Here is a 26,463-nt window from a genome sequence, read left to right as displayed (position 1 = left end):
AAGTCCTCCAAGACACCCCACACCTGGCCCAGCCTGGTGACCCCCCTGTGGGTTTTTCAGAGTGATTTTCCGTGGTTCCTGCAGGCCCATTTCACTTACAGCCCCACCTGACCGTGTTGGATGGGAAAGGTCTGGTCTTGACCCCTTGTATGTCAGGGCTAAGCTTTCTTGCCCACGAGGGTGTGGTGTGGCTGTACCAGCCCCAGAGGTCCCCAGTTTGTTTCAACCCATTAGTGCTGCCAGGAGTGGGGGAGGGGACATGGGGCCGGGAGCCCTAAGACCTGAACTCAGGGGCCCCCTCCTTGCTGTCCTGTCAGACACAGGGCAGGCCGTGTCACCTGACTCAGGTGACGTGCCTGCATGCCTCAGTTTTCTCATCTATAAGATGAGTCTCCCTGTCAGCTGATTCGATGAGTCCTTGGGCGTGAAAGTGCTTTAAGACCTGAGGCATGGGGCTGTCTCCATGTCTGCCTTGAGCTCACGGTGAAAGGGGGGTCCTGCTCCATACACGAGAGCCCCAGGAACAGAGACTGGCCCCTTTGAGGGGCTCTCCCCTGCTCCTTCCCTGGTGGAGTTGGAGACCCCAGGAAGATGCCAGGGATGAATGTTGGTGGTCAAACTGCAGGATAGGCCTTGGGGAAGCCCCCTGCTTTCTGAGCCTGGGTCACCGCCCTCCAGACAGGCAGGGTGACCTTCAGGGGATGAGAGCTCCAGGGGGTCCTGCCAGCCCGGTTCTCCCCTCCCGCTCTGTACATCCTGGCTCAGTGTTTGCTTAGAATTCATTCAAGTCCACTTGCATTTTCCTAGACCTGCTCCGAAAAAGCATTTTGCACCAGGAGAGCAGCTGCCCAGGCCATGGGGAGGGGTCTCCAGCGAAGGGGTCTCTGGGCGTGTGGGCTGAGCAGCCGCCCTGCAGTCTGTGCTATCTCTGTCTAGACTGTCGGCAGCATTGAAGCCACGCTGACCTGACGCGGAGGCTTACTTGTGTTAGATCAGAAGGCTGTAGAATAAGAATAGTTTTTCCACCCCCTCCCTTTTGGGAAACCCCGAGGCACAGCTGTCTCAGTGGCAGCACCTCCTGTGCCAAAAACTATAGGGTCAAGGGCCCCCTAACCAGAAACATCAGGAGGCGCTGGCTGACCCCAGAGGAAGGGCTTCTCTGTTGTCATGTCTCTGCAGCTCTCCTGGTTTGTGTTTCTAAATGTTCATAACACAGTCTTGGTACAAACCTCACAGGCAGGCAAGGCGGCGTCCACGCTGGGTCAGCACGGATGTGTGGTTACAGCCTCAGCCTAAGCTCCAGACCAGAACCGCTGGCTGTGGACCTGTGTCCATGGTGAGGATGTCCTTCTGGCATCCCAGGGTCGGCTCTTCCCCACCTCTTCCAAATCTGCCTCTGTAGCGGGCGTTAACTTGTTAATGAGCAATCGCTCATTTCCAAAAGCATTATTTTTCCAAAAGCATATTGGTCAGATGGGTTATTTTTTTATGAATTTCTGATCACTGTCTTGAGCCCTCCTCCCTTTTTACTTGGATTTAGTCAGCTTTTTATTTTGCAATTACAATATATTCACAGGAAGTTGTAAAGAAATGTGCAGGGCAGCTCCAAGCCCCTCCCTAGCCTACCCCCTCCCAGCCTCCTCTCATATGACAAGGAATCAGGAGACTGACCATGGTACAAGCCACAGAGTTTATTCAGTATTTTAGTTTATTAATGAGTCCTGCGTGCACCATTTGTGTGTCTGTGGCTCCGTGCAGTTGTTTCCCACGTGTAGCACCATGAAGCCACCCCCACGGTCTCTTCAGGACTGTTCCATTGCCCTACGACCTCCCACCTGCAGCCACTCCCCCCTCCCCCCCACCTCACCCTGGCAACCCTTGATTTCCTCTTCTCCATCTTCCCAACTTCGCTGTGTTGAGGATGTTGCATACATGGAACCACACAGCACGGAGCCTTCTGGGGTCAGCTTTTTCCACTGATCACACTTCCTTGGAGACCTATCCAAGTTGTTGGATCAACAGTTTGTTCCTTTTTATGGCTGCCTGATGAATTTTTGAACAACAGCAATAGTAACACTTACCAGCAACTTATATCAGCATTTCTCAGCACTGTACTCCAGGAACCAACCCTAGATCCTTCATTCTGAGTCCTCAGTCCTCCCGGGGTGGTGAGACAGGTGCAGTCATCTCCCCCATTATACTTAGGATAAAGCTGAAACTTTGAGAGTTTAGTAAGCATCCCAGCTAACCACCCAATGCTGTATTCTCTTTGTAGTGTCCTGTGCCCCTGCCCTATACGGGTCTTACTGATTTGCAAGAGCTTTTTATAGGAAGGGTATTAGTCTTTTGTGATCTGTGTTGCAGCCTTTTTCATAAGTTTTCATTTATAACTGTTGCTGATGTAGATTTTCAATTCCTCTCAGTGGTTTACAGGTTTCATTTTTATGTTGTCAAGTCTTTCCACTTGTTCTAGCCTTGGTGCCATTTCTGAGAAATTTTTAAGAATTAGATGACAGTCCATTCTGCAGGGCAGAATGTTCCTCATTCCATCAGACTGAGGAATATACAGGAAAAGACGCTGGAGGGCAGAAAAGGATGCCTTTACAGCTTTTGTGAGAGCAAAGAAATGAAAAATAAATGGGAGGTAGAGAACCTCAATAATGGAGTGATCAAGATTGAACTTACATAGCAGTTCCTGGCCAGTGGCACACATGGCCAACCTAACCTGCTAACCTGTGGGACTGCTCAGAACAGACACTCTTGGGCCCTGGACCCAGAGATACTGATGAAAAGCCTGGAATGAGGCCTGAAAGGCACCTTCAGTTAGAAGAACTATCCTTCAAAGGCCATGCCCTGTAAATAGGGATCACACTTCTTATAAAAATTGATCACATACCAAGCATAATAAAAGGAGGTAACCAAAAAAAGTGACCAAAATATAATTTCTCATATTCCTTGAGAAGAATGCAGTAAAACTACAAATAAAAGACCAAAAAATGCAGAAATAAACAAAAAGCCTAACTACTTGGAAATAACAAAATTCCTTTTTGTCTGCCTCTTGAGTTAAAGAGGAAAGTAAAACACAGCTAGGCTAGACAGAAATCAGCAATAACGTAAACATAAGAAACAGGTGCAGCCAAAGCTGCACTTGAAGAGGAATCATAGTCTTTGACAGTCTTCAGATACAATGGAAAGAAGTGGAGTAAGCCTTTAATTTAGGAAGTTCTAGAACAGAATAAGGAGAAGGCCATGGCACCCCACTCCAGTACTCTTGCCTGGAAAATCCCATGGACAGAGGAGCCTGGTGAGCTGCAGTCCATGGGGTCACTAAGAGTCGGACACGACTGAGCAACTTCACTTTCACTTTTCACTTTCATACATTGGAGAAGGAAATGGCAACCCACTCCAGTGTTCTTGCTTGGAGAATCCCAGGGACCGGGAAGCTTGGTGGGCTGCCTTCTATGGGGTCGCACAGAGTTGGACATGACTGAAGCGACTTAGCAGCAGCAGCAGAACAGAATAAACTCAAGAAAATCTTTCTTGGTGGTTCGATATGCCTCAGAGCATTTCCTAAATTGCCATTTAGCCATGAATTTTTGCTTTGTATTTTTACTTCGCTATAAAAATATAAATATTTTACTTCTGTACTACCCAGTGTTAGTTACTATAGCTTTGTGGTGTTTTTTTATAGTCTTACGTCAATTTTTGTTTTCCAGGTCTCCCACCCACATATTTTGAGATATGCTGATTCTTTTTTTGATCTTTAGAATAATTATATCTCTTCCCATCCCACATCCCTTCAAAAAAAAAAAACCTTTCAGGATTTTGATTTTATGTTAAATTCATAGATAAGTTTAGGAAGAACTGTTTGTCTTTATGGTATTGCATTTTTACATTGTAAGAACCTGGTGTCTTCTCCCTTAAGTTGCAACCCTTAATATTAAGTTTTTAAGATCAACTTTGAAAACTATTAATTATAAGGCACTTAATCACTTTATAGTTTTTGTTTTTTTCTTAATTTGGTCACATAATTCTGCAGTGAGGGTTGTTTCTAGATGTTTTAGGACTTTGTATACTGTGGTTGGAGAGCCGACTTACTGGAAAAGGCCCTGATGCTGGGAAAGAGTGAGGGCAGGAGGAGAAGGGGACAATGGGATGAGATGGTTGGATGGCATCACCGACTCAATGGATATGAGTTTGAGCAAACTCTGGGAGATAGTAATGACCGGGACTCCTGGCTTGCTTTAGTTCATGGGGTCACAGAGAGTCAAACATGACTTGCAATTGAACAAATGTTGTTTGGGGATCTTTTTTATCATATTTTCTACCTGGTTGCCTCCTGACATCCCCTAATTAGGTTCTTCGCTTGGCTTGGTTTTCCAAGTACACCACCTGCAGGCACCCGGCTTCCTCCATCCTGGTGAGGATGCCATGTGCCTTTTCCCATCAGCCAGTGTTTCTGGAACCACACAGGCATGTGCTGTTGTGCTGTTTGGCTGTTGTCAGCAGGACCGGGCCTGATTCTGGCTGTTGATTCGAGATAGATCTCTCTGACTCTGTTTATCACGTTCTGGGCGTTTCCTTCTGGTCCTATACAACTATCCACATGAGTGATTGGCATCATCGTGGTGTGTTGGGCATCTCAGGATGGCCCCTGCTGTCCTCCTTCCCCACCTCCTGACTCTGTCCAGAAATTAATGGTTTTTTCTACTCCAAAGCACCCTGAATTTCGCGTTTGGTCTATATCCTTGTTTAACTGCCAGACCAGATCTGCCAGCCTCAGGTTTGCATTTTGCAGGTCATGTGGGGTTCAGCCTTTTTTTTCTTTTTTTTTTTTTAATATTTGTTTATTTGTCTGCATTACAGGTCTTAGTTGCAGCACATGGGATCTTTCGTTGTGGCACGTGGGCTCAGTGGTTGGGGCACATAGGCTCTCTAGTTGAGGTGCATGAGCTCAGTAGTTGTGGCACGTGGGCCTAGTTGCCCTGAAGCATACGGGGTCTTTGTTCCCTGACCAGGGATTAAGCCCACCTTCCCTTTGGTGGCAGAGTCTTGCCAAATTGGAAGGCATAGTCTTGACCACTGGACCACCAAGGAAGTCTCCTTGTATCTGTTTATTGATTTTTCTTCCAAGGAGTCTACTTCATTGTGGAATTGATGTTTATCAGTTGACTGCTTTTCTCTGCCCTATTTCTGTATTGTTTTATTTTACTTTCTCACTTTCTTTATTTTTTGGCCATGCCACGTCGTTTGTGGGATCTTAGTTCCCCAACCAGGGATCGAGCCCAGGTCCTTGGCAATGAAAGTGTGGAGTCCTAACCAGACCATCAGGGAATTCCCCACTACTTCTGTGTTAAGTCGTCCTTTTTTGTTAAGTTTTTCTTTTGAATTGAAGTCTCATTTGTTTACCTCTGTTCTCTTGAGGGTTATAAATTTCCCTCTGAGGACCACTTTGGCCATATCTTGTTGGTTTCAAAAATGTGTGTTTTCATTATTTTTAAATGTAGATTCTTGATAATATTAAAAAAAAATTTCCCTTTTGGTCAAGTTCTTTCAGAGATTTCCAGTTTTCCAGGTTGGGGGGTGGAGGGTTTGTTCCTCGACTGGCTCATTTCTGGGTCAGTGACGCAACAAGTAACCACGGCTTGGGCTGTTACCACTTTTGGGGAGGTGCAGGGTCTCCCTGCTTTCCTGAAATGGCCCCCTGTCATTCTTCCTGAGAATGGGCACTTGGACCCAGAGCTGTGAGATCTTCGTCTCCTGCTCATCGCAGTCAGGCTTTTCATTTGTCCAATGTCAAGGACACAGGACAGTGGGGTATTCTCTGTGGGTCCTGCCCACTGTCAGCAAAAACCCACCTTCCATTCCAGTGAGAGTTTGCGCCTTGAATTCAGACTTGTGTGTAAATGTTTTGGCCTCTCCGTTTCACTGGTGTTATTTGGTATGTCTGTGTACATCTGATCATCTTCCCGAGTCACTTGTTCCAGAGCGCTTTTCAGGTTTCAGAAAAGTCGAGTCTGCGTCCCTCTCACTTTTCACACACTGATGGTAGTTTTTCTTCCTTGCACCCGGGTCTGGTGTACTTTGTTGGGTTGAGTTTGGCAGCCTGTGCTGGTGTGCAACTCTGCTGGTGGGGTTCCTCCTGGATCAGGCTGTTTCCTCCCCAGAAGTGAAATTACATCTTTGTGCTCTGCAGGAAAGTGACCTTCCCCTGGCCTCCTGTTTGGTTTGAATATATTGCCACTTTTTAAAAACGTCATTTCTCCTTTCAAGTCCTGTCCTGTGTGTTTGTATCCAGCTGGGAAACATGTGTTCTTGTTATATTAATTCTGCCACTTAGGAGACCTCAGTCTCCTCATCTTTGAAGTGGGGATGATGGCAGCTGCTCAAGGGTTCCTTGGGAGAAACCGTGGGGAGTCCCCCAGGCAGTGCAGCACCTGTGCACTCTGGTGCCCACTCTTGGTGGGATAGTGTCTTAAATTCTGTTTAACGTGTGGGTCAAAGGTGCTCGTTCATCACTTCCTCCTGACTGGAGTGGCCTGTGCTGGGATTACCCTCCTGCCGGGAGTGCTTCCTTCTGGATGATCTACAGGGAGGGGCTGCAGCTGATGTCACCTTGGTCCTGCTTTTCTGGTGAGCGGCACCTGGGCACCTGCCTCCTGTGAGTGGCAGTGGGCTGGGTATGGGATTGGTGCTGGTACTCCCCAGGGAGGCCACTATATACCTCCCTGAGCTTCAGTTCTATGGATTGTGTTATTGCATGGGGATGCGAGTCCGTGGTGTCCAAGAGATGTGCGCATTCCTCCAGCTCCTCACTTTCGCTTTGAGCACCTAGGTTGTTTTTGACTCAGTGTTTTTGAGTTTGGGTGATTTTTCCCTTGTTCTCCCTGGATGCCTGGGGTCTCAGAATGTCCCCTTCCCTGGTGTCTGGGGGCATCCCCAGAGCCCACTCTTGTGTTGATCACCTCTTCTGCATTGTCACTTCTGCCTCCCCACCTCTGATGCTGCTTTTGCGAATTTGCTGCAAAATTATTAGTTTCTCCTGTTTCCTGTCTCCCAGAAGCCTTATCTTCCATCCATTCCAGGGAACCCACAAGCTCTGCAGTTTCCTTGGGAACGCACATGCGACAGTGGTAGTCTTAGGTACCCTTCTGTTTCCTGGGATCGATCCTAAATCCGTGAACATGGCTGTCTTCCGTATTCTGGTTTTGTTTTGCCCTGTGCCTGTTTTTGCAGGGAATTCCTGACTGGGGTTCTGAGCTTAGGTTTGGTGGTGGGGTGGAGTCGAGACCCTCCCACCCGGTCCGTGACAGACTGGAACAGAAGAGGGTCTTTCTGCTGTCGCTTTGTCAGGAATCTGAAATTCATAGGAGGAGCTGGGCAACTTCTGCACCTGAGAGACCCTGTTTCTCTGCATTACCATCTGTTTGTGGGACCCCCTCCTCCACCTGAGGGCCAGCTCCTTCCAGTGGGGAAGCCCCTGGGGTTAGGGGTTTCCACTCCAGGGGTTCATGAGAGGTTGGGTTGGAGTGAAGCCTTGGTTTGGAAATGGTGGGGTGTTACTTCCACTGACTTTCTCTTTAGCCTCAAATCTCCTTGCTTGGGGGCAGTGCGGGAGCCCTTTAGGTGCTGTTAATTTTTTCTCAGGTGTGATCATGGTGTGTGTTGTGGTTTATACCGTTATTATTTAGTTTTTATTTCGGTGGTTCACATGTCCAATGCAGCAGTCGCTAGCCACTTACGTCCATCTGAGTGTGTGTTAATTAGCCCCTGGTGGCGGTGGGAGCTCTTCCCCAGTCCTGGAGGCCACATTGCAGGCAAGTAGTCACCACACGTGACCGCAGGAGGATGGCACAGCAGATGACGTTTTGATGGGTTCAGTAGCTATCGGATCAGTGGAGAGGGCCACGGTGTCTGGAGGTTGTTTGGGGGCTAGCCCTGTGCAGGCATCGCTGGGGACAGAGGGGGCTGGCATGGCGACCTCCCTATTGGGAGACAAAGGGTCATCAGGTGTGGGGACCACCCAGGCAGACCTTGGGTGGGGTCGAGATCTGCTCACCTGCTGGGGGTCAGGTAGGAGTGAGCTGGGAGAGAACTGTGGTCAGGGAGGAGTCTGGTCTCTACCCTGAGGGCAGTGGGGAGCCCTGGGAGAGGCTGGAGGGAGGGAAGAGAGCTAGCCTGGCCAGGGTAGTGGGTGCACAGGGAACCTGGGCAGACCCTGGGGCAGGGTGGTGGCTTGACCCAGGGGACACACCCTGGCTGAGCCAAAGTCGGATTGCAGAGCGAGTGTTGGAGTGAGGTGGGGAGAGGATAGCTCCTTGGATTTAGCCTGGGACCCGAGGCCTGGGGCTGCAGGATAGAACTCCCAACAGCCACCATGGCTATACAGCTGCAGGTTTGCGGTGGGGGCACTGCAGGGCCCTGCTCAGGTGCCGTGACCATCTTCCCCACACTCCAAGTACCAAAGTCCACTGGTCTGGCTGCTTTATACAGGGGGACTGGCTCTAGGAATCTCCATGCTCGGGTCAGCTGACCTTTCTGATAAAGAGCCAGACAGTATGTGCAACTAATCTACAATGGCAAACACCGTGGTAGACAGTGCGGGAACAAATTCCTGTGACCTTGTACTAATAAAGCTTTATTGACAAAAGGAGGCAAGGGCTGGACTTGGTCCAAGGTCCTAGTCCTCAGACTTGCTGTGGAGGAATCACCCGGTACCAAGGCCCCTCAGAGGAGCCCTCCCCCCATGTCACCTGGCCAAGGAGGCAGCCAGCTGGGGTGCGGGCTGGGCAAGTCCCTCTGTGCCGCACCTAACCCCCCCAGCCTTCTGCTCGGTCCATCTCTGGTCTGTTGCTGGGGTGGTGGGCCAGGACTGAGCAGAGAGGTGATTTTTCTGGGTACGGCCCCACCACCACTTCATCTCCAGCTTTATTAAAATAAAAGAGTGTGATTGTTTAAAAAAAAAAATACACTCAGACTGTGAAGTCTTATTCTATTAGTACATATTAATTGGAACATGAACAAGGGATGTGTTATGAATATTCATGATGGGTTATTAAAATGTGTAATTAACCAGTAGTGGGGGGAATAACTTAATGGGAGTAGTGGGGGAGGGGTCATCCCTATTTTTGTCGTTTGTAGGAGAGGGGAGGCTGGGGCTGGGGGAGGAGATTTTTACCCAAAAGGGAAGAGCAGGGCCTGATTGCCTCTGCCTGAATCTTGTGGGGCCTGTGTTGGCTGGGTCCCTGGGTGTCAGGCCCCAGGAGTGCCCCTCAGCCCTGCCAGGCCTTGGGGTGCAGGGAGGCTTGGCTGTGGCCTTGGACCTGGCCTCCTGCTCTTGCTCGAAGTTCCTGAGGCCTGTTGCGAATGCCCACGGGAATGGGGGACCTAGAACAGAATGAGTTCATCTAGGAGAGGGGCTGTGCCAGAGGGCAAGGGGACAACAGGTAAGCGGGTGTGGAGGGAAACGGGCTCAAGTGCTGGCCCTGTGCCCGAGGTCACTCCCCACCACCAGCTGCTCCAGTTCCCGTAGTCCAAGTGAAGGCCCAGAGCCTTGGGGAACAGACACCCCAAATCTGGTGGCAAATGCTGGATGGATTCACGGAGACCATGGGACCTCCCTGTATGACCCCCTGCTCACCATGGCAGGTCTCAGCCCCCCATCATAATCACACTGGAAATTTTTGATTAGAAAACAAAATCTTAAGTGATCTATATGAATATTCATCAGACCAGAAGATTAATATGCACAATTTTGCAAATTAGATAGCAATTAAACACTGATTCTCTAGGGGAGATGATTAACACAAAGGCACCAAAATAGGAGGCTGCAGTTTGAAGTAAGTTTCTGGTACAGATGAGCAAAGGAAGGCTGGGTGAAGGTTCCCAGCTAAGGTGTTCTGGATGTCCACCATGCAGGGTCAGGGCAGGGGGAGGGGTTGTCCCTTGGCACAGCCTGCAGTGCTGGGCACAGCCCTCCCCCCATCTCTCGCCCAGCCTAGCTTGGGGAGCTTTGACTCAGTGTCAGATGTGGATACCCCCAGTCCTACAAAGTGGGATGTGTTCATGACCCCACTTACTGAGGAGAGAAACTGAGACACAGGTGGGAGGGGCCCCAGGACTGCTCGTTTTTGCTCTTCCGGGTCCTGAGCCCTGTGGCCCCCGATGGGCTGTGTTGGAGACAACCCACCCCTCCCCCATGAAAAGCACGAGCACATGCTGTCTGCCCCGGAACGAGGTGGGGAGAGTCCTGGGCCGTGCCTGGCGAGTGTTCAGGGAGATAAGGGCCCCACCCTGCTCACCCCTCCATCCACGGTCCTTGTCCCCAGTCCCAACTGTGGTTAACCCCTGCCACACCTTGGGCTGGGTGAGCGGGGTAAGCTCCTGTCTTCCAGATTGGATTCCACTTCCCCAGGCGCCAGCCTGTGTGCTTGGTGGGGAGTCAGTGGTGGCTGCTGCTGCTCCTCCTTACAACAAAGGCATGGCCCCACCTTTTGAGTTGGCAGCTACGGGAAAGGGGAGATGAGAGCTCATCCCTTGTTTCCCGCCCCCGTCCCCTAAGAGGCCCAGAGACCGGTCAAGGGCTCCATCTTTCCTGGCAGGATGGGGGCCAGTCCTGGATGGGTGGAATTGGTCTTCTTGGTACCCGCATATCCAGGGTGCTTGTCACTGGTGGTGGTGTCACTGTGGGCAGAGTTGGGTGGGTGCATCTGGATAGGCTCCAGGGTGGGTCAGAACGGCCTGGAAAGCATCCCAGGTTGAGTAAGGGCCACCCCACCCCTCACCTCTGGCCAAGGGTGGGGGCTGGTGTGGAGTGGGCAGGTGAGGCCCCTGACCCTGCCTTCCTGCCCTACAGGTCTCGAGGACCGGCCAAGTTCGGGCTCATGGGGCACCAGTGAGCAAGACAGTTCCTCCTTCGACCCCGGCCGGGTGAGGGGCCGCTAGAGGCCGAGACCCTTGGTTTCCCTCCCTGGGGTCGTGTTGCATGGGGAAATGGGCCCAGAGCAGTGAGGCTGGAGCCAGCCTGGTCTGCAGGGACTCTGGGCTCTGCAGTGTAGGGTCGTGTCCTGACCCAGGTGCCTCCCAAGCCTCTCTCCCAGCCCTGAAGTGGGGGTGCCTCCCTCACCCCTGCTGTCTCCCCGCAGACCTATAGTGACGGTGCCCACTTCGGTGAGTCCCACAGCAGCCTCCCTTCTTCCACATTCCTGGGCCCCGGGCTTGGAGGTGAGTGTCTACATGTGTGGCACCCGTGCCCCTCGCACTTCCCCGCATGCCCACTTGGTCTGGGAGGTTGGCAGTGTACTTGAGTGCCAAGGCTTCCAGAATATCCATCCAGAGAGAGGACATGGGTGGGGACCCTCCAAGTGCACCTGGGAAGTGAAATCCTGACCACTTCAGGACCCGGCTGAGGCCCGTTCGCCCTCCCTGGAGGGCCCACGTCCTGACTGTGGGGATCAGGATCTGGACGAGGGTCCCCCACCCTGAGTCCTGGCTTCCTGACCCTCCGGATAGGGTTGTCACAGAGCCTTCCAAGAACTGGCAGTAATTACTTTTCAGCTACCCAGACCCGAAGGCCCACCCCCATCTTGCTCACCAAGAAGGGACCTGGCCCCCAGGACCCTTGTTCCCATGAGCCCTGGTCTCCCTGTTCTGAGGGAAGCATTGGGGCTGATGGTGGAGTTGGGGTGTCTGGGGGTTGAGAGGGGCTGGGGGGTGGGTGGTGGTTCCCAGGCCAAGGGTCATGGCAGGATTCGCAGTCACTGGGAAGGTGGGTGAACTGGGGGTCCTCAGCCAATCAGCCAGGGTGGGGGGGGGCTTTGGGGTCAAGCCCTGTGTGGCTGAATACACTTAAGGAGCCAGATAGATGAGTGTGGCCTGGGTGCGGCCCTGGGAAGAGGGTTGGGGAGAGCAGCGTCCAGCACCTGCTGTATCCAGTGGGCATCTGTGTGCATCTCCCAGCCTGGGAGGTGGGGCCTGATCCAGGGGCCTGGGGTCACCTCTGCACCTGCCATGACAGAGGGTCCCCCTCAGGGTTCTTCTCTCAGCCTCTTCCAACATGGGCAGTTCCCACGGCCTAGCCTGGTCAGCAGGGCCCAGAGCCCAGCTGTGTCCGCGCCCGCCACACGCTCCTGTGGCCAAGGAGCTCAGGGCAGCAGGGAGCCCAGGACACGCCCAGGGAACTAGTGGCGATGTGGGCGAGGTCTCACCTCCTGGGGCCCCTGGTTGTTGACCGGGGCTGGTGTGGCCATGGTGGGGCGTGGTCAGTGAGTGCCAGGGCCCAAGGGTGGGGTCAGTCTTCCAGTGTGGCCCCCAACCTGGTCCGGCTCCTTGACGCGCCCTGCTGGTCCTTCCCTGATGCAGGGGCCTGGTGCGTGGCTTAGGCACCTGCTGTATATCCACAGGGCTCTGGTCACTGCGGGTCCCATCCCAGAACCTCTGCTTCCTCTCCTCGTCTCCTCCTCTTTGCTTTCAGGATACCCCCTATTTAGTGCCTGCCCCATACTCAATGTGGGGTGGAAGGGCGGGTGCCCAGGGCCCTGGCTGGGCTGGCCAGCTCTGCTTCCCACAGCCACCCGCCCTGGGAGGAAGGAAGTTCACTCTCTGGACTGTAGGGCAAGTCCCTCTGGCCTCCAGGCCTTAGTTTGTTCATCCCTACTTGGGCCCATTGTTGCCTGCCTGGAGGGGTCATGGGAGGTTGAGCTGTTGGGTGCGGCCTGTGGGGTATCTGCATATTGGTAGGAGCATGGTCCATCTGCCTGCTCCCTAAACTGCGTTTGTTCCAGAAGTCTACTTGGAATTGTCCTTTAAAATAAAAGGGAAAAAATAAAATAAAAGGGAGATTTCCCCCCGCAGTTTGAGAATAAATCATGTTAGTCAGTCAGACATTCTGAGTCCTTACTCACAGTAGGGCTGAGTACGGTCCACCCTCAGTCAAAGTTGGTGGTCAGCAGAAGCCAGAAACAGACTTGCATGGCTCAGGTACTGATTGGTCCCGGGACCTGCTTCAGACGAGGCTGGATCCAGGTGTTTGTGTACCGCAGCAGGCCGTTCACACCAGCAGTTCTCTCTGACAGGTTGTCCCCCCACAGTGGGGGCCTGCCCACCCACGTAGAGGGAGGGCCCCTTCACCGAGTCACCTGACTTAGCGTCCCCAGGGACATCACTTGCTCACTCATTAGCTAACCCTGGCTGGAGGCTGGTGAAGGAGCCCGGGCCTTGGGTGCTGAACTAAGGCAGTAGCGGGGACCCCAGCCTGTACCCTGAGACCCAGCACTCTGGGGAGTTGACACCTTTTGACCTTGAACAGAGGAAACCGAAGCTCGGAGGGGTGGGGCAAATTGGTGCTGTCCCAACTCGGGGGTGAGACGAGGGGGGCCTGGCATGTCTGCAGGATACTCTGCAGGTTATCTGGGGGCAGCATCTGGCTGGACCCCCACTTGTCCCTTGGGCCCTCGCTACCCTGCAGGGAGAGCAGTGTCCCACCACGTTTCTCAGTGTTGTGCACTGTGGAGTCCCTACTGTGTGCAGGCAGCTCCGGGTGACCCTCCTTCCTTTCCCCAGGCAAGGGCAGTGAGCGGGGCGCATACGCTGCCTTCGGGAGAGACGCTGGCGTCAGCAGCCTGACTCAGGTGAGGCAGTGTCTGCGGGGAGGGCATGGGACTGCAGAGCCTGGAGAACCCCGCTCTCCAGACTGGGGGGTGGTGCAGGTGGATGGCGACGGCGGGGGGAGCTCCTGATCTCTCGTCAGCACCTCATATTCTCTAGTTTTAATTTTAAACAAACTCATCCTGAATTCCTCCTGATCTGTGAAGCTGCTTTGGCTGAGCCAAGTGCTGGTCACTCACCAGCAGCAGCTAAAACAGGCCGGGCCCTGGACCAAGCCAGGTGCCTGTGGAGGAGAGGCTGGGTCCAGCCTGCGGGCCCCCTACATAGCTGAAGGGGCTTCAGGAGACACCCGCCCACCCAGCCTCAAGTGGCAGACAGGGAACCTGAGGCCAGCTCAGCCTTGTGGTCCATCCCACAGCTTCCAGCCTGGGCAAGGTTATCACCCCTGCTGCAAGGCTGATGAGGCAGTGACCCACCATAGCGGTCCCCTGTGGCCTCCTGTCCTGGTCACACCTCTAGGCCCTCTCCCCCACCCCTTGGGGGCTTTAGTCTTAGGCCCTGCTGCAGACAGCACCACCCATGTGCGCACTAGGCTGCAGCCAGCGTGGCAGCTATCACAGCCACAGGACGCCTGCTGGGCACTAGGACCCCTGCCTGGGGAGACCTTGCCTGGCCCCGTCAGTCCCCACAATGACCCCTGAGCCGTGTAGCGGCTGGCGTGCCCATTTTACAGATGGGAAGGCTGAGGCTGCAGCTGTGGGCCTTCAGCCCCAGTCACGCCTGCGCTCCAGGGAAGAGTCCCATTTTATACCAGTGTCTGCGAGTTTAAACTGTTTGCCTTAAAGCAAAGTGGAGGGATACATACAAAGTAAACCAAGCTGATTCCCTAGGTGCAATTGTGCGTGTTAGCGCCCAGACCGCACGGCATCTTCAGGTTTGACAGTGTTTCTCTGCCTTTTGCATTCACGCCTTGATCAGAGACACTCCACAGGTGCTGGCCAGAAGGGAGCTCCTCCCCGGGTCGCCCACCCCAGGACCTGGCCTCGGCCTTTGCACTTACTGTTTTAACTGGAATTGGCTGAGGGGGGTGGGGGTTGACTGATGACACCTCCCCTCCCTCCCTCAGGTGGGCTTCCTCCCCAGTGAGCTGGCCCTCAGCAGCCCGGGGCCTCTGTCCCCCTCGGGCATCAAGGGCGGGTCACAGTATTATTCCTACTCTGGGCACCCTCGGCGGAGAGCAACGGACAGCAGCCTGGGTGAGTGGGCCAGGGCGGCAGTCCCCTTGAGGCCCAGCAGTCACATCCTATGAAGTCCACATGCCTGCCCCCCAGGTTCTGTGCATGGACAGAGGCTTGAGTTGTTCTATTAGTAGAGCCCCCAGGTCCCCTCTCTGAGCTGTGGGTGGTGGGAAGGCTGTCTGCCACCTCTGGTGACAGGCATGTCTGGTGGGAAGGGCCAGGGTGAGGTGGGATCCGGGCCGGGGTTTCTCACTCCTCCTATCCCGACAGACTCGCAGCCCAAGAAGGTCCGGAAGGTGCCGCCTGGCCTCCCGTCTTCAGTGAGTCATGGGACAGATGGGCCCTATGGGTTGAGTGCCTCTGTGACACCCCCCAGGGTGGGCCAGCCCCACGTGGGTTCTGGTGAAAGCCCCAGGGGCTCGGAGGACTTCTGCCCTGAGGCCCCAGCTCTGAGGGAGTCGGGAAGGCCTTTTTTGGGTCTAGCCTGGGTCCCTTATGTTTTAAGATAAGTGGTCTCCTGTGGCTGAGGCTCCTCAGAAAGGGCTTGAACAGGGGTCCGGGAGCGGGAGCTGATAGGCATCATGGGGGCAGTTCAGAGGGTTTCCTGCTCCCTGTGCCTGGCTTGGAGCCACCCTGCATCCTTGCCCCTCTGCCTGTGGTTGGCAGGGAGCCAGGCCCAGCAGATGGTGCCGAGCCGTCAGTGGCTCCCAGTGCCGAGCTCCCGCAACTTAATCACGCTGAGAGAAAAGGCAATTTGCCGGATTCCCTGGATCGGTCACTGCCCTCTCTGCCTGCCTCCCTCACTGGCCACCAGCACAGCCCCCGAGGCTGACCCAGCCCACTCCAGGCTCAGGGTTACCATCCAAGGTTGAAGTCCTGCAGCCTAGGGGTGGGGAGCAGGCAAGTGGAGGTTGTTTTAAGCCTCATCTCATGATGTCACATCTGAAACATCAGAGTGAGAGGCCCCTGAGCCCACTCCATCCCCCCTGACTCATCACTTGCTCCCCGCTTTCTGCTCCACTGTCGGGGCAGATGTTGCCAGTCGATCCCAGCACTCTCCAGACAGTGCCAGCTGATCAGGGTTGGTGCTGATCCTAGAAGGCCTTTGCCATCTTACTTCTTTGGAGCAGCTGGGGCAGAAGGTGTACCCAGGGCCCTGCCTCTGAGGCTCCCAGGTCTCCTGTGGTCCGGGCTGGTCTGAGGGAGGTTCCAGCACTGGGGACGACACTGCTGGGCTTTGATGGATCAGTAGGAGTTTGTTGGATTAAGGAGGGAAAAGGTAGTCTGGGTCGGGGTGAGGCGTCTAATCTACAAAGGCCTCAGGTCTGAATCTGGGGCTCTGCAGAGTGGGCAGGAGGTGGGGTGAAGAAGGAACTGCAGATAGGTGATGACACCGGCAAGCCACAGACACTGGCCACCACAGTTTTGGAGAGAGGGGTTGGAGCTGTACAGTGTACAGGGGGGTGGGGTGGAGGGGAGACAGAGTTAAGCCCCAGTCCTTCCTGTTTGACCATGCCCGCGGCCCCTGCAGGTGTACCCCCCCAGCTCAGGGGACGACTACGGCAGGGACCCCACGACCTACCCATCCGCCAAGACGCCCAGCAGCTCCTACCCCACCCCCTTCTACATGGCAGGTATGGGGGCTCACCCAGGCTGCCTGGAGCAGGCCGGGGGTCCCTGTGCCCACCCACCTTACCATCCCCCTCTCCGCAGATGGCAGCCTCCACCCCTCTGCTGAACTCTGGAGCGCCCCAGGCCAGGCAGGCTTTGGGCCCATGCTGGGCGGGGGCTCGTCCCCCCTGCCCCTCCCGGCAGGTGGCGGCAGCTCTGTGGGGGGCAGCGGCGGGTTTGGCAGCCTGCACCAGCATGAGCGCATGGTAAGCTATGTGGGTGGCTCTTGGCAGGTGAGGGGCAGTGCCCTGATGTGACCCCTCTGACCCATCCTTCCCACCCTGCAGGGCTACCAGCTGCACGGAGCAGAGGTGAACGGCGGGCTTCCAGCCGCATCTACCTTCTCGGGCCCTGCAGGCACCTACAGCAGCATCTCCAGCCACACGCCCCCCGTCAGCGGGGCAGACAGCCTCCTGGGTATAGCCCTTTGTCCCCCACCCCCATGGGCTCAAGATTAGCATTGTTGGTATCATTATCAGTGTGGTCCTGGTTATCATTGTTATTATCGGCTCCTCAGCCCTCCTCAGCTGTTTCAAAGTGGCTCTTTCATTAGGGGGCCCCACTGGGGAAACTGAGGCCCCCAAAGTGTGCTGTTCGCGCAGAGCCCTACAGCCCACCTGGCCCCAGAGCCCTGCGGAGGCAGGTGCTGGACGGCAGCAGACCCCGACTGGCTGGGCCGCCCAGGGCCAGGCTGGGGCATCCGTGTGGTAGCCTCTGTCGGCTAGGGCCTCACATCTCTCCACTCACAGGCTCCCGTGGGACCACATCCAGCAGCTCCGGAGATGCCCTTGGCAAGGCCCTGGCCTCGGTGAGGCGTGGGATGTGGTGGGTGGCTGAGCCAGTGACCCCGAGAAGCTGGCCCTGACAGGCCACCTGGTGGCTCTTTGTTTCTTCTTGTCCCATCACAGATCTACTCCCCGGATCACTCAAGCAATAACTTCTCCTCCAGCCCCTCCACCCCCGTGGGCTCCCCACAGGGCCTGGCAGGTCTGTGCAGGGTGTTGGGGGAGGGGGTCAGGGCTGGTGACTGCAACCCCAGTTGGGTGGGGAGCTAGACCGACCACCTGCCTCAGCTCATGTTCCTACGATTGTCTCCCAGGCTGTCGAGGAGGGCAGCCTGGAGGAGCGGGATCTCACAAAGTACGCTAAAGCTGGGAGGGAGTGCTCCATGCACTGCAGAGGCAGAGGGATCCAGCAGAGGCCTGGGGTACCCAAGAGCCAGAGCAGACATGGGTGTGTTGGCGTTTATTCACCCCTACGGTTGTTAGTTAGACACACACTGTATGCCTCGTGCTGTGTTATGCAACGGGACTCAAGTCCGAGGACAGAGGACCAAGGGCTCTGGGGTGTGTGGGCAGTTTTAACAGTACCCATAGGCCTGTACGGTGTTCTCAGGGCTTAGGTGCAGCGGGACTGGGAGGAGCCTCCTTCCCCATGGGTTTCATAGAAGTGGTAACTGAGGTGCAAAGATGTGACCTACCCACTGGGTCCACACCCTAGACAGGAGCTGCCTGGTCAGCTGGGCCCAGATCCAGGCTCAGGCCTTTAGACCGACCTGCGGGCGTGGGAGCCCCCATGTGGCCAGTCTGAGCATTGTAGCCTGGGACTCTCAGTCCAGCCCTGCTTCTTCCTGTGTCAGGCTGCGTGGCACACACCTCAAACCTGTGCCCATTCACGTGCATGTCTCCTGCCCCTTCCAGGGACATCGCAGTGGCCCCGACCAGGAGCCCCCGGTGCCTTATCGCCCAGCTACGATGGGGGTCTCCATGGCCTGGTGAGCGTCCTGGGGGCTGGGGAGGGTGTGCCATGGTGGGAGTGTGGGGTAGGTGCACAGGGACAGACAGGAACACCTGTTCCAAGGACGGTGGGTGCCTGTGGAGGTCCACTGATGGCGGGGCAGGTTGGCTCAACGTTTCGTTTCTGCCATGGTCACGTGACGTCTCACAGGGCGTGGAAACCATGTCCTGTAAGAGCCCCAGGTGTGGTGTAAATAACAGAATGTGTGACAGGACGGGTGCCCCTTGACCAGAATGGATGTCTCAACTAATTTATTGGGGATGAGGTCCAAGGCAGTGGTCAGCAAGGTTGCTGGCGGCTGTTCCCAGCCCTTCACCCACCCTTCTTGCAGCAGAGCAAGGTGGAGGATCACCTGGATGAGGCCATCCACGTGCTCCGCAGCCATGCTGTGGGCACCGCAGGCGACGTGCACGGGCTGCTACCTGGCCATGGGGCACTGACCTCGGGCTTCGCTGGCCCTGTCATGCCACTGGGTGGGCGGCATGCAGGCCTGGTAAGTGCTGGTGAGGGCAGACCTGGGAGGAGGGTGGGTGGTGAATGGGCTGCACAGGCCAGGCCAGCGCCGATGACCCCCCTCATCCACAGGTGGGAAGCGGCCATTCGGAGGACGGCCTTTCTGGCAGCAGTGGCCTCGTGCACAACCATGTGGCCCTCCCCGACCTCTCCCGGCAGCCTGATTCCTACGGCGGTGAGTCCAGCAGTGTTGCCTGTGCTGAGGGCCCACTAGTGGGCTGACCCCTTGTTCCTCCTCTGGAAAAGGGGGCTCAGGACTGTCTACCCCCATTTCCAGTTGAGGAAACTGAGGCCCCAGGGTACTAAGGAGGAGGCAGAGGAATGTACTCTCCACATCAGTGCCACCTTCAGCCTCGCCAGAGAAGCCCTACTGGGCCTGGCCCTGGGGTCCCACAAGGCTGGGGTTGGGGCACTGCTGCTTTTGGAGCTGGGGAACAAAACGGATTGAGCAGAGAAAGGGGGTGATGTCAGAAGGTGAAGTGAGCATGTCGGGACACATGTTGGAGGGAAAGTTGGTGGGCGGGGAGAGGGGCGCTGCAGAGTCTGCAGTTTTAAAGTTAGGAATGAGCAGGCAGGTGCCAGGGTGAGTACATGCAAAGGCCCTGGGGCAGGACCGTGTCTGGCATGTTGGAGGAACAGCTGGAGCCAGATGAGGAGAGGGAGGAGGGAAAGGCAGGTGGTTCAGGGCCTTGTGGGCCATGGGAGAACTTGGGCTTTTATCTCGGAGCAGGTGGGGAGCCTGGAGGGCTGTGGACAGGAGGGCCTGCGATTTTGCTCAGGTGTTCACGGGCGCCCTCTGGTGGCTGCTTCTGGGAGGACAGACTGGGGGCAGAAGAGACTGCCCCTCCAAGAAGGAGGGTGTGGGTGGCCGCTGGGGACCAGCCTGGGCAGAGGCCATGAGGGGCAATTTCCAGGGGCTCTGAAGGATGTGAAGACATGGAAGATGAGGTGGGGTTCCAGTCTGGAGGTGGCATCTAGGCGTCCTTGGCACATGTTGGAGTTGGAGGGTCCCAGGTGGAGTGTAGACGGGGCAGATCCTGGATCTGTGCATCGGGGTGGGTACTGAGGCTTGGGGAGGAGGGCGCACTGTGTCAGATGCTGAGCTGAGGACCCCGCCAGGGCAGGGGGGACAAGGTCAGTGGATTTCTGGGGTGTTAATTGTCTGGGAAGCAGAGAAGTCAGCAGTAGTGAGAGGGGGCGAGGTCAAGAGGGTTTCTTTGAAGACTGAGGGAGTGGCAGCATGCTGCATGTCCCGCAGCAGCCAGGGGAAAGCCGTCTACTTTGCAGATCCTCAGCAGAAAGGGGTAACTGGCAGGCTGCCCACTGGGGTTTGGGGTCCTGGATTTCATGGGAGCTGCTCCATCCACTCCGCCCTCAGCAACCTTGTGAAAACCAGGTTGTCAGGTGACATAGTGTGCTATGCAGACTTGAAAAGGCCCCCACCACACAACCTTCATGCCTGCCTGCACACCCTACCCCTAGAACCAGCCAGGCTCTGATTTGTGCTTCCTGGATGTCTAGATTGCATCCCTCCACACCCAGGGTCTCACCCTGGTCATCACCCAGGGTGGGGATGCTACCCAGCCCCCACAGGGCCCAGGACACCCAGCCTGATGCCAGCAGTGCCAAGAGGCCTGAGTTAGTCTCTTCTCAGGGGGTCACCCCTTCTACAGCACAGCCCAGACCTTCCTGGGATCCACAGTGGCTTCAAGCAGCTGTATACCCTCAGCCACAGGTTGGTTTATGTCGCCATCCTGCTGGGTGGCCTTCCCACCCATGCAGGGACCACCCTGGCCTCACAGGACACTAGGCCCCTCTCCACCCTGGGCCCTTGTGCTGGCACTTTCCAGAATCTACTGAGCAGTGTCCCCTGGTGTGGGTTGGGATTTCCGGGTCTGTGTGTCACCGCCTTTTCCAGGTCAGGCCAGAGGGTTTTCCCAAGAGGTCACACTCAGGACTGGTGCTAAGACCCATGGCGTTTCCTCCATTCAGGGTGATGGAGCAGCTGCAGTGCCCAGGTGCCCTGCCTGCTCCCTAGACGCTCTGCCCTCCCCTCACTGAGACTCCTCCCTTTCTCCGCTTGTGGGTGAGGAGTCTCTGTTCTGTGGCTCAGCTGCTTATTTTCTTGGTGATGAGATGTTCTCAAGTTGGATATATTCAAGTCTATTGATTTCTGTTTCAAGGACAGCGCTCAGTGTTTTAGGAGACTTCTCCGGCCCTGAGTAGCCATAACCTTTTTGTGCACTTTATTTCCAAGGCCTTTCAGTCCTTGGGGTCTGGGAACGGATGCCTGTGTGGGGCTGGGGACCAGCTCTCCGAGAGCTTCCACATGGCCTGCTGACCCCCGCCTCTTGCAGATCTCGGGCACGGCACTGCCCCAGGCACCACCGACATCAAGCGGGAAGAGCAAGAGGACGAAGAGAACGTGGCAGCTGATACAGCCGAAGATGAGAAGAAGGACCTCAAGGCTCCACGCACCCGGTCCAGGTGCCGCTCTCCCCCACTCCCGCGGGCCCGCCACACACGTGCACAGGGCCTCCTGGGGGTGCACGTGCACATGCCTGGGATGCCCACTCCCGTGGCAGCGGCGGGTCCACGCCCAGCCCTGCCTCACTGTCTTCCTCTGGCCCCCGGCCCCATAGCCCAGACGAGGACGAGGACGACCTTCTCCCCCCAGAGCAGAAGGCTGAGCGGGAGAAGGAGCGCCGGGTGGCCAATAACGCACGGGAGCGGCTGCGGGTCCGAGACATCAATGAGGCTTTTAAGGAGCTGGGGCGCATGTGCCAGCTGCACCTCAACAGTGAGAAGCCCCAGACCAAACTGCTCATCCTGCACCAGGCCGTGTCGGTCATCCTGAACCTGGAGCAGCAGGTGCGAGGTCAGTGGGGGCGCGCTCCCTCCCCTCCGCTGCCCTCGCTCGCCCCCCTTTCCTGGAGCCCACCTCCCCTGCCTTGATCTTCCCTGCTATGACCTCCCCCTGCAGTGATGTCAACCCTTGCTATGAGCGCCCCCCTGCAGTGATGTCATCCCGTGACTTCCCTGCAGAGACCTCTCTGCTGCTGTGACATCACCCCCCCGCTGACTTTACTTTTCCTGCAGTGACCATCCCTCCCTCCGTGACCACTTCCCTGCTGTGACCATCGCCCCAGTGACCTTCCCCTGACAGTGACCACCCTCCCTGAAAGTGACTGTCACTGCAGTGACCACTCCCCCAGTGACCATACCCCACTCCTGATCTTGACCCTCTGCCTGGCTTGGCCTCATTGTCCCCTCTGAGATGGGAAGAACAGACTCCAGATCCCTAGCCCTCTAGACCTGGGCACTTGGATGCAGAACTGTGTCCCCAGACCCCAGAGAACCCCCCACCTGCCCAGCCCTTCCTTCTCACGAAGCCCAGAGTTGGGCTGGCAGCAACTAGCATCCCCTGGGTCCCACAGGCTTCTCTGTCGCTCTGAGCAGGCACTCTGTGGCCATGAGAGCCCATCAGCCCCACTTGCAGGGGGGTTCACCCTCATCCCAAAGGCTGAGCGAGGATCTCAGGAAGGGACCACCTGTGACTCCCCCTCACAGCTGCCTCCTTAACTCCCCCACCCAACTCTTGCTGCCCTGTTAACCCTTTCTTTCCTGCAGTGCTGTCGCTTGGACTGGAGCTAGGGCCCTGGCCTGTTGCCCTCTGTCCCCTCAGCTCTGAGGTTTCCACGTCTCCATGGCGATGTGGGTGTCACGCTGTGTGTGTGTGTGTCCTCCCCCCAACCCCCCGCGCCTGCCTCTTTGCTCTCTGCCTCCCGTGCTCCCCCTCCCCCAGCCGCCCTCCTCACCTCGCACTTGCGCCCAAGCACTGGAGCACTGGATGCCAGGGCTATGGCCCAGGCCTTTCTTCCCCCATGGCCCCTGCCCGCCAGGACCTGAGGGAAGAAAGGGGACCTGAGGCCTGACTGTCAGTTTGGTCTGCGCGCTTGTCCTGGGCTCCGGCCGCTGCCGCCACCCACAGGGGTCACTTAGGCCTGAGGGGGCAGGGTGGGCAGGTAGAACAGGACCCCAAGCCACAAGGCGGGTGTTCTGAGTGAGACTGGCCTTGTGCCGGGAAGCAGGCAGCAATGGCTTGTGCAGCGCTCCCTGCTGCACAGCGGGGGCCTGAGCTGGGTGTGGACCACGTGGTCTCCAGGTGGCGAACTGAGCCCCTGTTACAGACTGGGGAGGGCTCGACACTGCATCCACCACACAGCTTTCACAGTGCAAGTACCTGGCTCCAGGGGCCTGCGGGCAGGACTCAGGGTGGCTGTCAGGCAGCCAGAGTCCAACATGGGGAGAGACATTTCTTGGGGCCCAGGGTGAGACGTCTTGATGCTGTGAACCCCCCTTCTTCCAAGGGTCCCAGGCCCCTTGTGCTTGAGGTGGTCCAGCTAGGCCCAGCTCCATCATTCAGCAAACAACTGCTCTGAAGGGGAAGGTCGTCATCCCAGGAGGGGTTACGGGGCCTCCCCTGCTTCCTGGGCCATCCTGGGCACGGGGAGCAGGCAGGGGGCAAAGACTGCGCTCCAGCTCCCTGTCTACCCTGGGGTGGGGGTCGAGGCCCAGCCTGCAGCCAGGCACAGGGCGCCCTTGGAGCTTGGCCCAGAGCGTGTGCCCACACAGCCAGCGGGTGCCCTCCCCACGACCCAACCCGGGACTAATGGGGCCCCCGGTGCTGTGACTCAGCAGTACGGAGGAGGTGCTGTCCCTGGAGGAGAAAGACCTGAGGGACCGGGAGAGGCGCATGGCCAATAACGCGCGGGAGCGGGTGCGCGTGCGGGACATTAACGAGGCCTTCCGGGAGCTGGGGCGCATGTGCCAGCTGCACCTCAAGTCGGACAAGGCGCAGACCAAGCTGCTCATCCTGCAACAGGCCGTGCAGGTCATTCTGGGCCTGGAGCAGCAGGTGCGAGGTAGGCGCCCGGCCGCCCCGCCCCGCCCTTCCCACGGGTGGCGCTCCGCCCACTTTGCGGATCCCACCCCCGCCCTGCCCACCGGCGCTCTGCCCACCGTGCGCCCCCCGCGGCCTTATGCGGATGGGCGGAGAAACGGAGGTGCACTTGTTCCTCGCTCCCTGGGGGACCCTCTCCCACAGTGCTCTCCCTTCCCCTTAGAGCGTAACCTGAACCCTAAAGCGGCCTGCTTGAAGCGCCGGGAAGAGGAGAAGGTATCGGGTGTGGTTGGAGACCCCCAGATGGTGCTGTCGGCTGCCCACCCCGGCCTGGGCGAGGCCCACAACCCTGCCGGGCACCTGTGACAGGAATGTCGCCCGGACAAGTGACCCCACCTCGGTCTTACCTGAGACGGTCACGCCGGACGCCAGATCCCCACCCCACGTCGCCCGAGGTCAACCTCGAGCCAGCATCGCCCCGGGCCCGGCCACCAGGTCTCCTACCGGATGGATCCTGAAACTGCGTCTAGGCCCTGCCGCTCGGGCCCGGGCCCAAAGGAGCATTTTTGTTTGTTTGTTTTTGGCAATAGAACCTGAAACCAGGCAAGAAAGCAAGCCAGAAATACATACTTTGTCAGAAAAGATAAAAAAAGATGCCTTAAGTTAAATGTGAGGTCAAACGTGTTGCTCGCGGGAGGGAGAAGCTGAGCGGAGCCAGCAGCGAGTCGTGCCTAAGCCTGATCGTTTTTTGGTTTTGTTTTTAAGGAACATAAAAGGAACCTTAGTTACGAGATTTTTTTATATATATATAACGTAGAAGAAAATTAGGATGCCTTTTTTTTTTTTTTTAGCTTTTTTGCATATGTTTTGTAAGCAAATTTTTTTGTATAAAAGTCTCTTGTCTCTTGCTATTTCTGCTGCTGTTTCTAGAAATTAGCATTGCATTTCATTATCAACAAGGTTATTAAAAATTGTATTAACAAGACCCCAGGACTTCCCTGGCGGTCCAGTGGTTAAAATTCCATGCTCCCAATTAAGGGACATAGGTTCCATCCCTGGTCTGGTAACTGAGATCCCACGTGCAGTGGAGCATGGCAAAAAAAAAGACCTCATGTAGACCTGAGGTCTCCCATCCTCTCTGGGAGCTGCTGGTCCCAGGGGTGGTTGCTGCCATCTTGTTCCGGTTCTAACGTGGTAGGGGCTGTTCTCTAATATCTGCTGTCTGTGAAATGGTGGGTGGGCCTCACCCTGATGGGGAATCTCAGTGGAGACAGGGATGATCCCCGCTCAGAAGGTCAAGGTTCCTCCCCTGTAAGCAGCTCTGTCCCTCCCTCCCAAGGCCAGCCCTACACTGAGCCCCCAGCCTGTGGACCTTTCCAAGATAGGACTTTGTGAGAACCAGCATTCCTGGGCTCAGGGCCTGAACATTTTCATCTATTTGGCCAGGGGACCTGAGGCCCTGCTTCGAACTCTAGCACAAAAACCCCTGCTCCCCAAGTGGTTGTCCTGATGTGGGGGTGGGGGTGGGGTGGGGTGGTGAACAGGGTCCCTGCCTAGAAAGGCCCCTGGTCTGTGTGTCTGCAACCCTGGAGGGTGGGCTGCCCTCAGGCTCTTAAGTGCCAGCTCCCAAGCCTCCCCAGGTACCCTTCTCACCTGTGTTCAAGGGAGCTGATTGAACCTGGACTGCTGGGACCATCCCAGGCTTAAACTGAAAGTCCAAGATGGTCACTCTGTGTCACCTAGGCATGGAGTCAGGCCCAGTGGGATCTCACCTGCCCTCCCTTCTCTCCTGCACAGAGGCCTTATGGACCCCCAGGCTGGCTGTGGGCACCCCACACCACCAGCATCCCAGGCATCTACCCTAAGACTCTCACCCTCATTCCCCAAGCACTGGGGCTGCCTGGCCCCCAAGACTGGAATGCCCCTGTGGCTGGGTGTCCCATGAGAAGCTTGAGGAAACTCCAAGACCAGGATGGGTGGGATATCCCAGCTTGGGGGGCCCCACCTCGACTCCTGGGGTTCCTCTGGGCTCTCCTACCAAGACCAAGTCACACTCCTTGGTGACCCCCCTGGTCTGTGGGTCTTATCTATGGGGAAGCTGCCTCAGTTTCCCTCTGCAGCTCCCTGAGGCCCACAGATTTCTGAACTCTATCACATATATAATTTAAGTTTTATATGTTATATATATATATATAAAATGAGATTAACCCAGCCCTGGGAAAAAGCCTTGAGGGAGGGGGAAGAATCACAGTTACAGGAAAATTGTGCTCTGAGTGCCTCAGGATAACTTGACTTTTTTTAAAATGGAAAAAAAATTTAAGTAAAATAATTTTATACAACTCAACACAGCTGGCTGGATTCTTTTACTAGTGATCCTCTTTAAGAGTCGATTTGGCAACCTGTCCTGTACATAACAGCACTGTAGCAATAAATGACATTTTATGACAATACTTGGCTCTCCCTTGATCTTTCAGCTGTTGTGTGCTTACGGATGAAAAGGGGGGTGAGGAAGGTGATGCCCACTGGGATGCCTGAGCACACCCTGCCAAGGATGGCACCGGGCATACGTGCTCCAGGGATGGTGCCACTTCCTGTGTGCGCATGCATGGCTCCCAGGGCAGCTGAAACAGCTCCGCGCGGGTCGGGGGGGGGGGTGGTGGGGGACAGGAACAGGGGACTTCAGGTGTGGCAGTCATGTTCCCTCCTGGCCCTCGCAGGAGGGTCCTTCTTGCCTCT

General features: G+C 56.2%; 1 protein-coding gene across 10 annotated transcripts in view; it reads left to right on the top strand.

Annotated features, from left to right (window-relative positions):
* The window catches only part of TCF3 (transcription factor 3), a 32,882-nt gene extending 6,705 nt beyond the window's left edge, over positions 1-26,177 (top strand). The window contains exons 4-19 of one of the 10 annotated variants that reach the window (XM_061423427.1): positions 10,856-10,929; positions 11,145-11,223; positions 13,561-13,628; positions 14,732-14,861; positions 15,114-15,163; positions 16,375-16,477; positions 16,557-16,720; positions 16,802-16,931; positions 17,264-17,322; positions 17,423-17,501; positions 18,215-18,288; positions 18,646-18,804; positions 18,897-18,999; positions 21,182-21,311; positions 21,467-21,702; positions 23,951-26,177. In XM_061423427.1, the coding sequence (XP_061279411.1) occupies positions 10,856-10,929; positions 11,145-11,223; positions 13,561-13,628; positions 14,732-14,861; positions 15,114-15,163; positions 16,375-16,477; positions 16,557-16,720; positions 16,802-16,931; positions 17,264-17,322; positions 17,423-17,501; positions 18,215-18,288; positions 18,646-18,804; positions 18,897-18,999; positions 21,182-21,311; positions 21,467-21,702; positions 23,951-24,093 (1,781 nt within the window). In that variant the 3' untranslated portion in view covers positions 24,094-26,177. Of the gene's footprint in view, positions 1-10,855; positions 10,930-11,144; positions 11,224-13,560; positions 13,629-14,731; positions 14,862-15,113; positions 15,164-16,374; positions 16,478-16,556; positions 16,721-16,801; positions 16,932-17,263; positions 17,323-17,422; positions 17,502-18,214; positions 18,289-18,642; positions 18,805-18,896; positions 19,000-21,181; positions 21,312-21,466; positions 21,703-23,522; positions 23,750-23,950 lie in introns of those variants that run through there. The other 9 variants (XM_061423429.1, XM_061423428.1, XM_061423426.1 and 6 more) reach the window with 9 other exon arrangements.
* Positions 26,178-26,463: the final 286 nt, after the last annotated feature.

Source organism: Bos javanicus, chromosome 7 (genome assembly GCF_032452875.1).
Source record: "Bos javanicus breed banteng chromosome 7, ARS-OSU_banteng_1.0, whole genome shotgun sequence".
In the NCBI taxonomy this organism is placed as follows: Eukaryota; Metazoa; Chordata; class Mammalia; order Artiodactyla; family Bovidae; genus Bos; species Bos javanicus.
The sequence above is the reverse complement of the archived record's forward strand: the minus strand, read 5'-3'. Positions and strand labels throughout refer to the sequence as shown.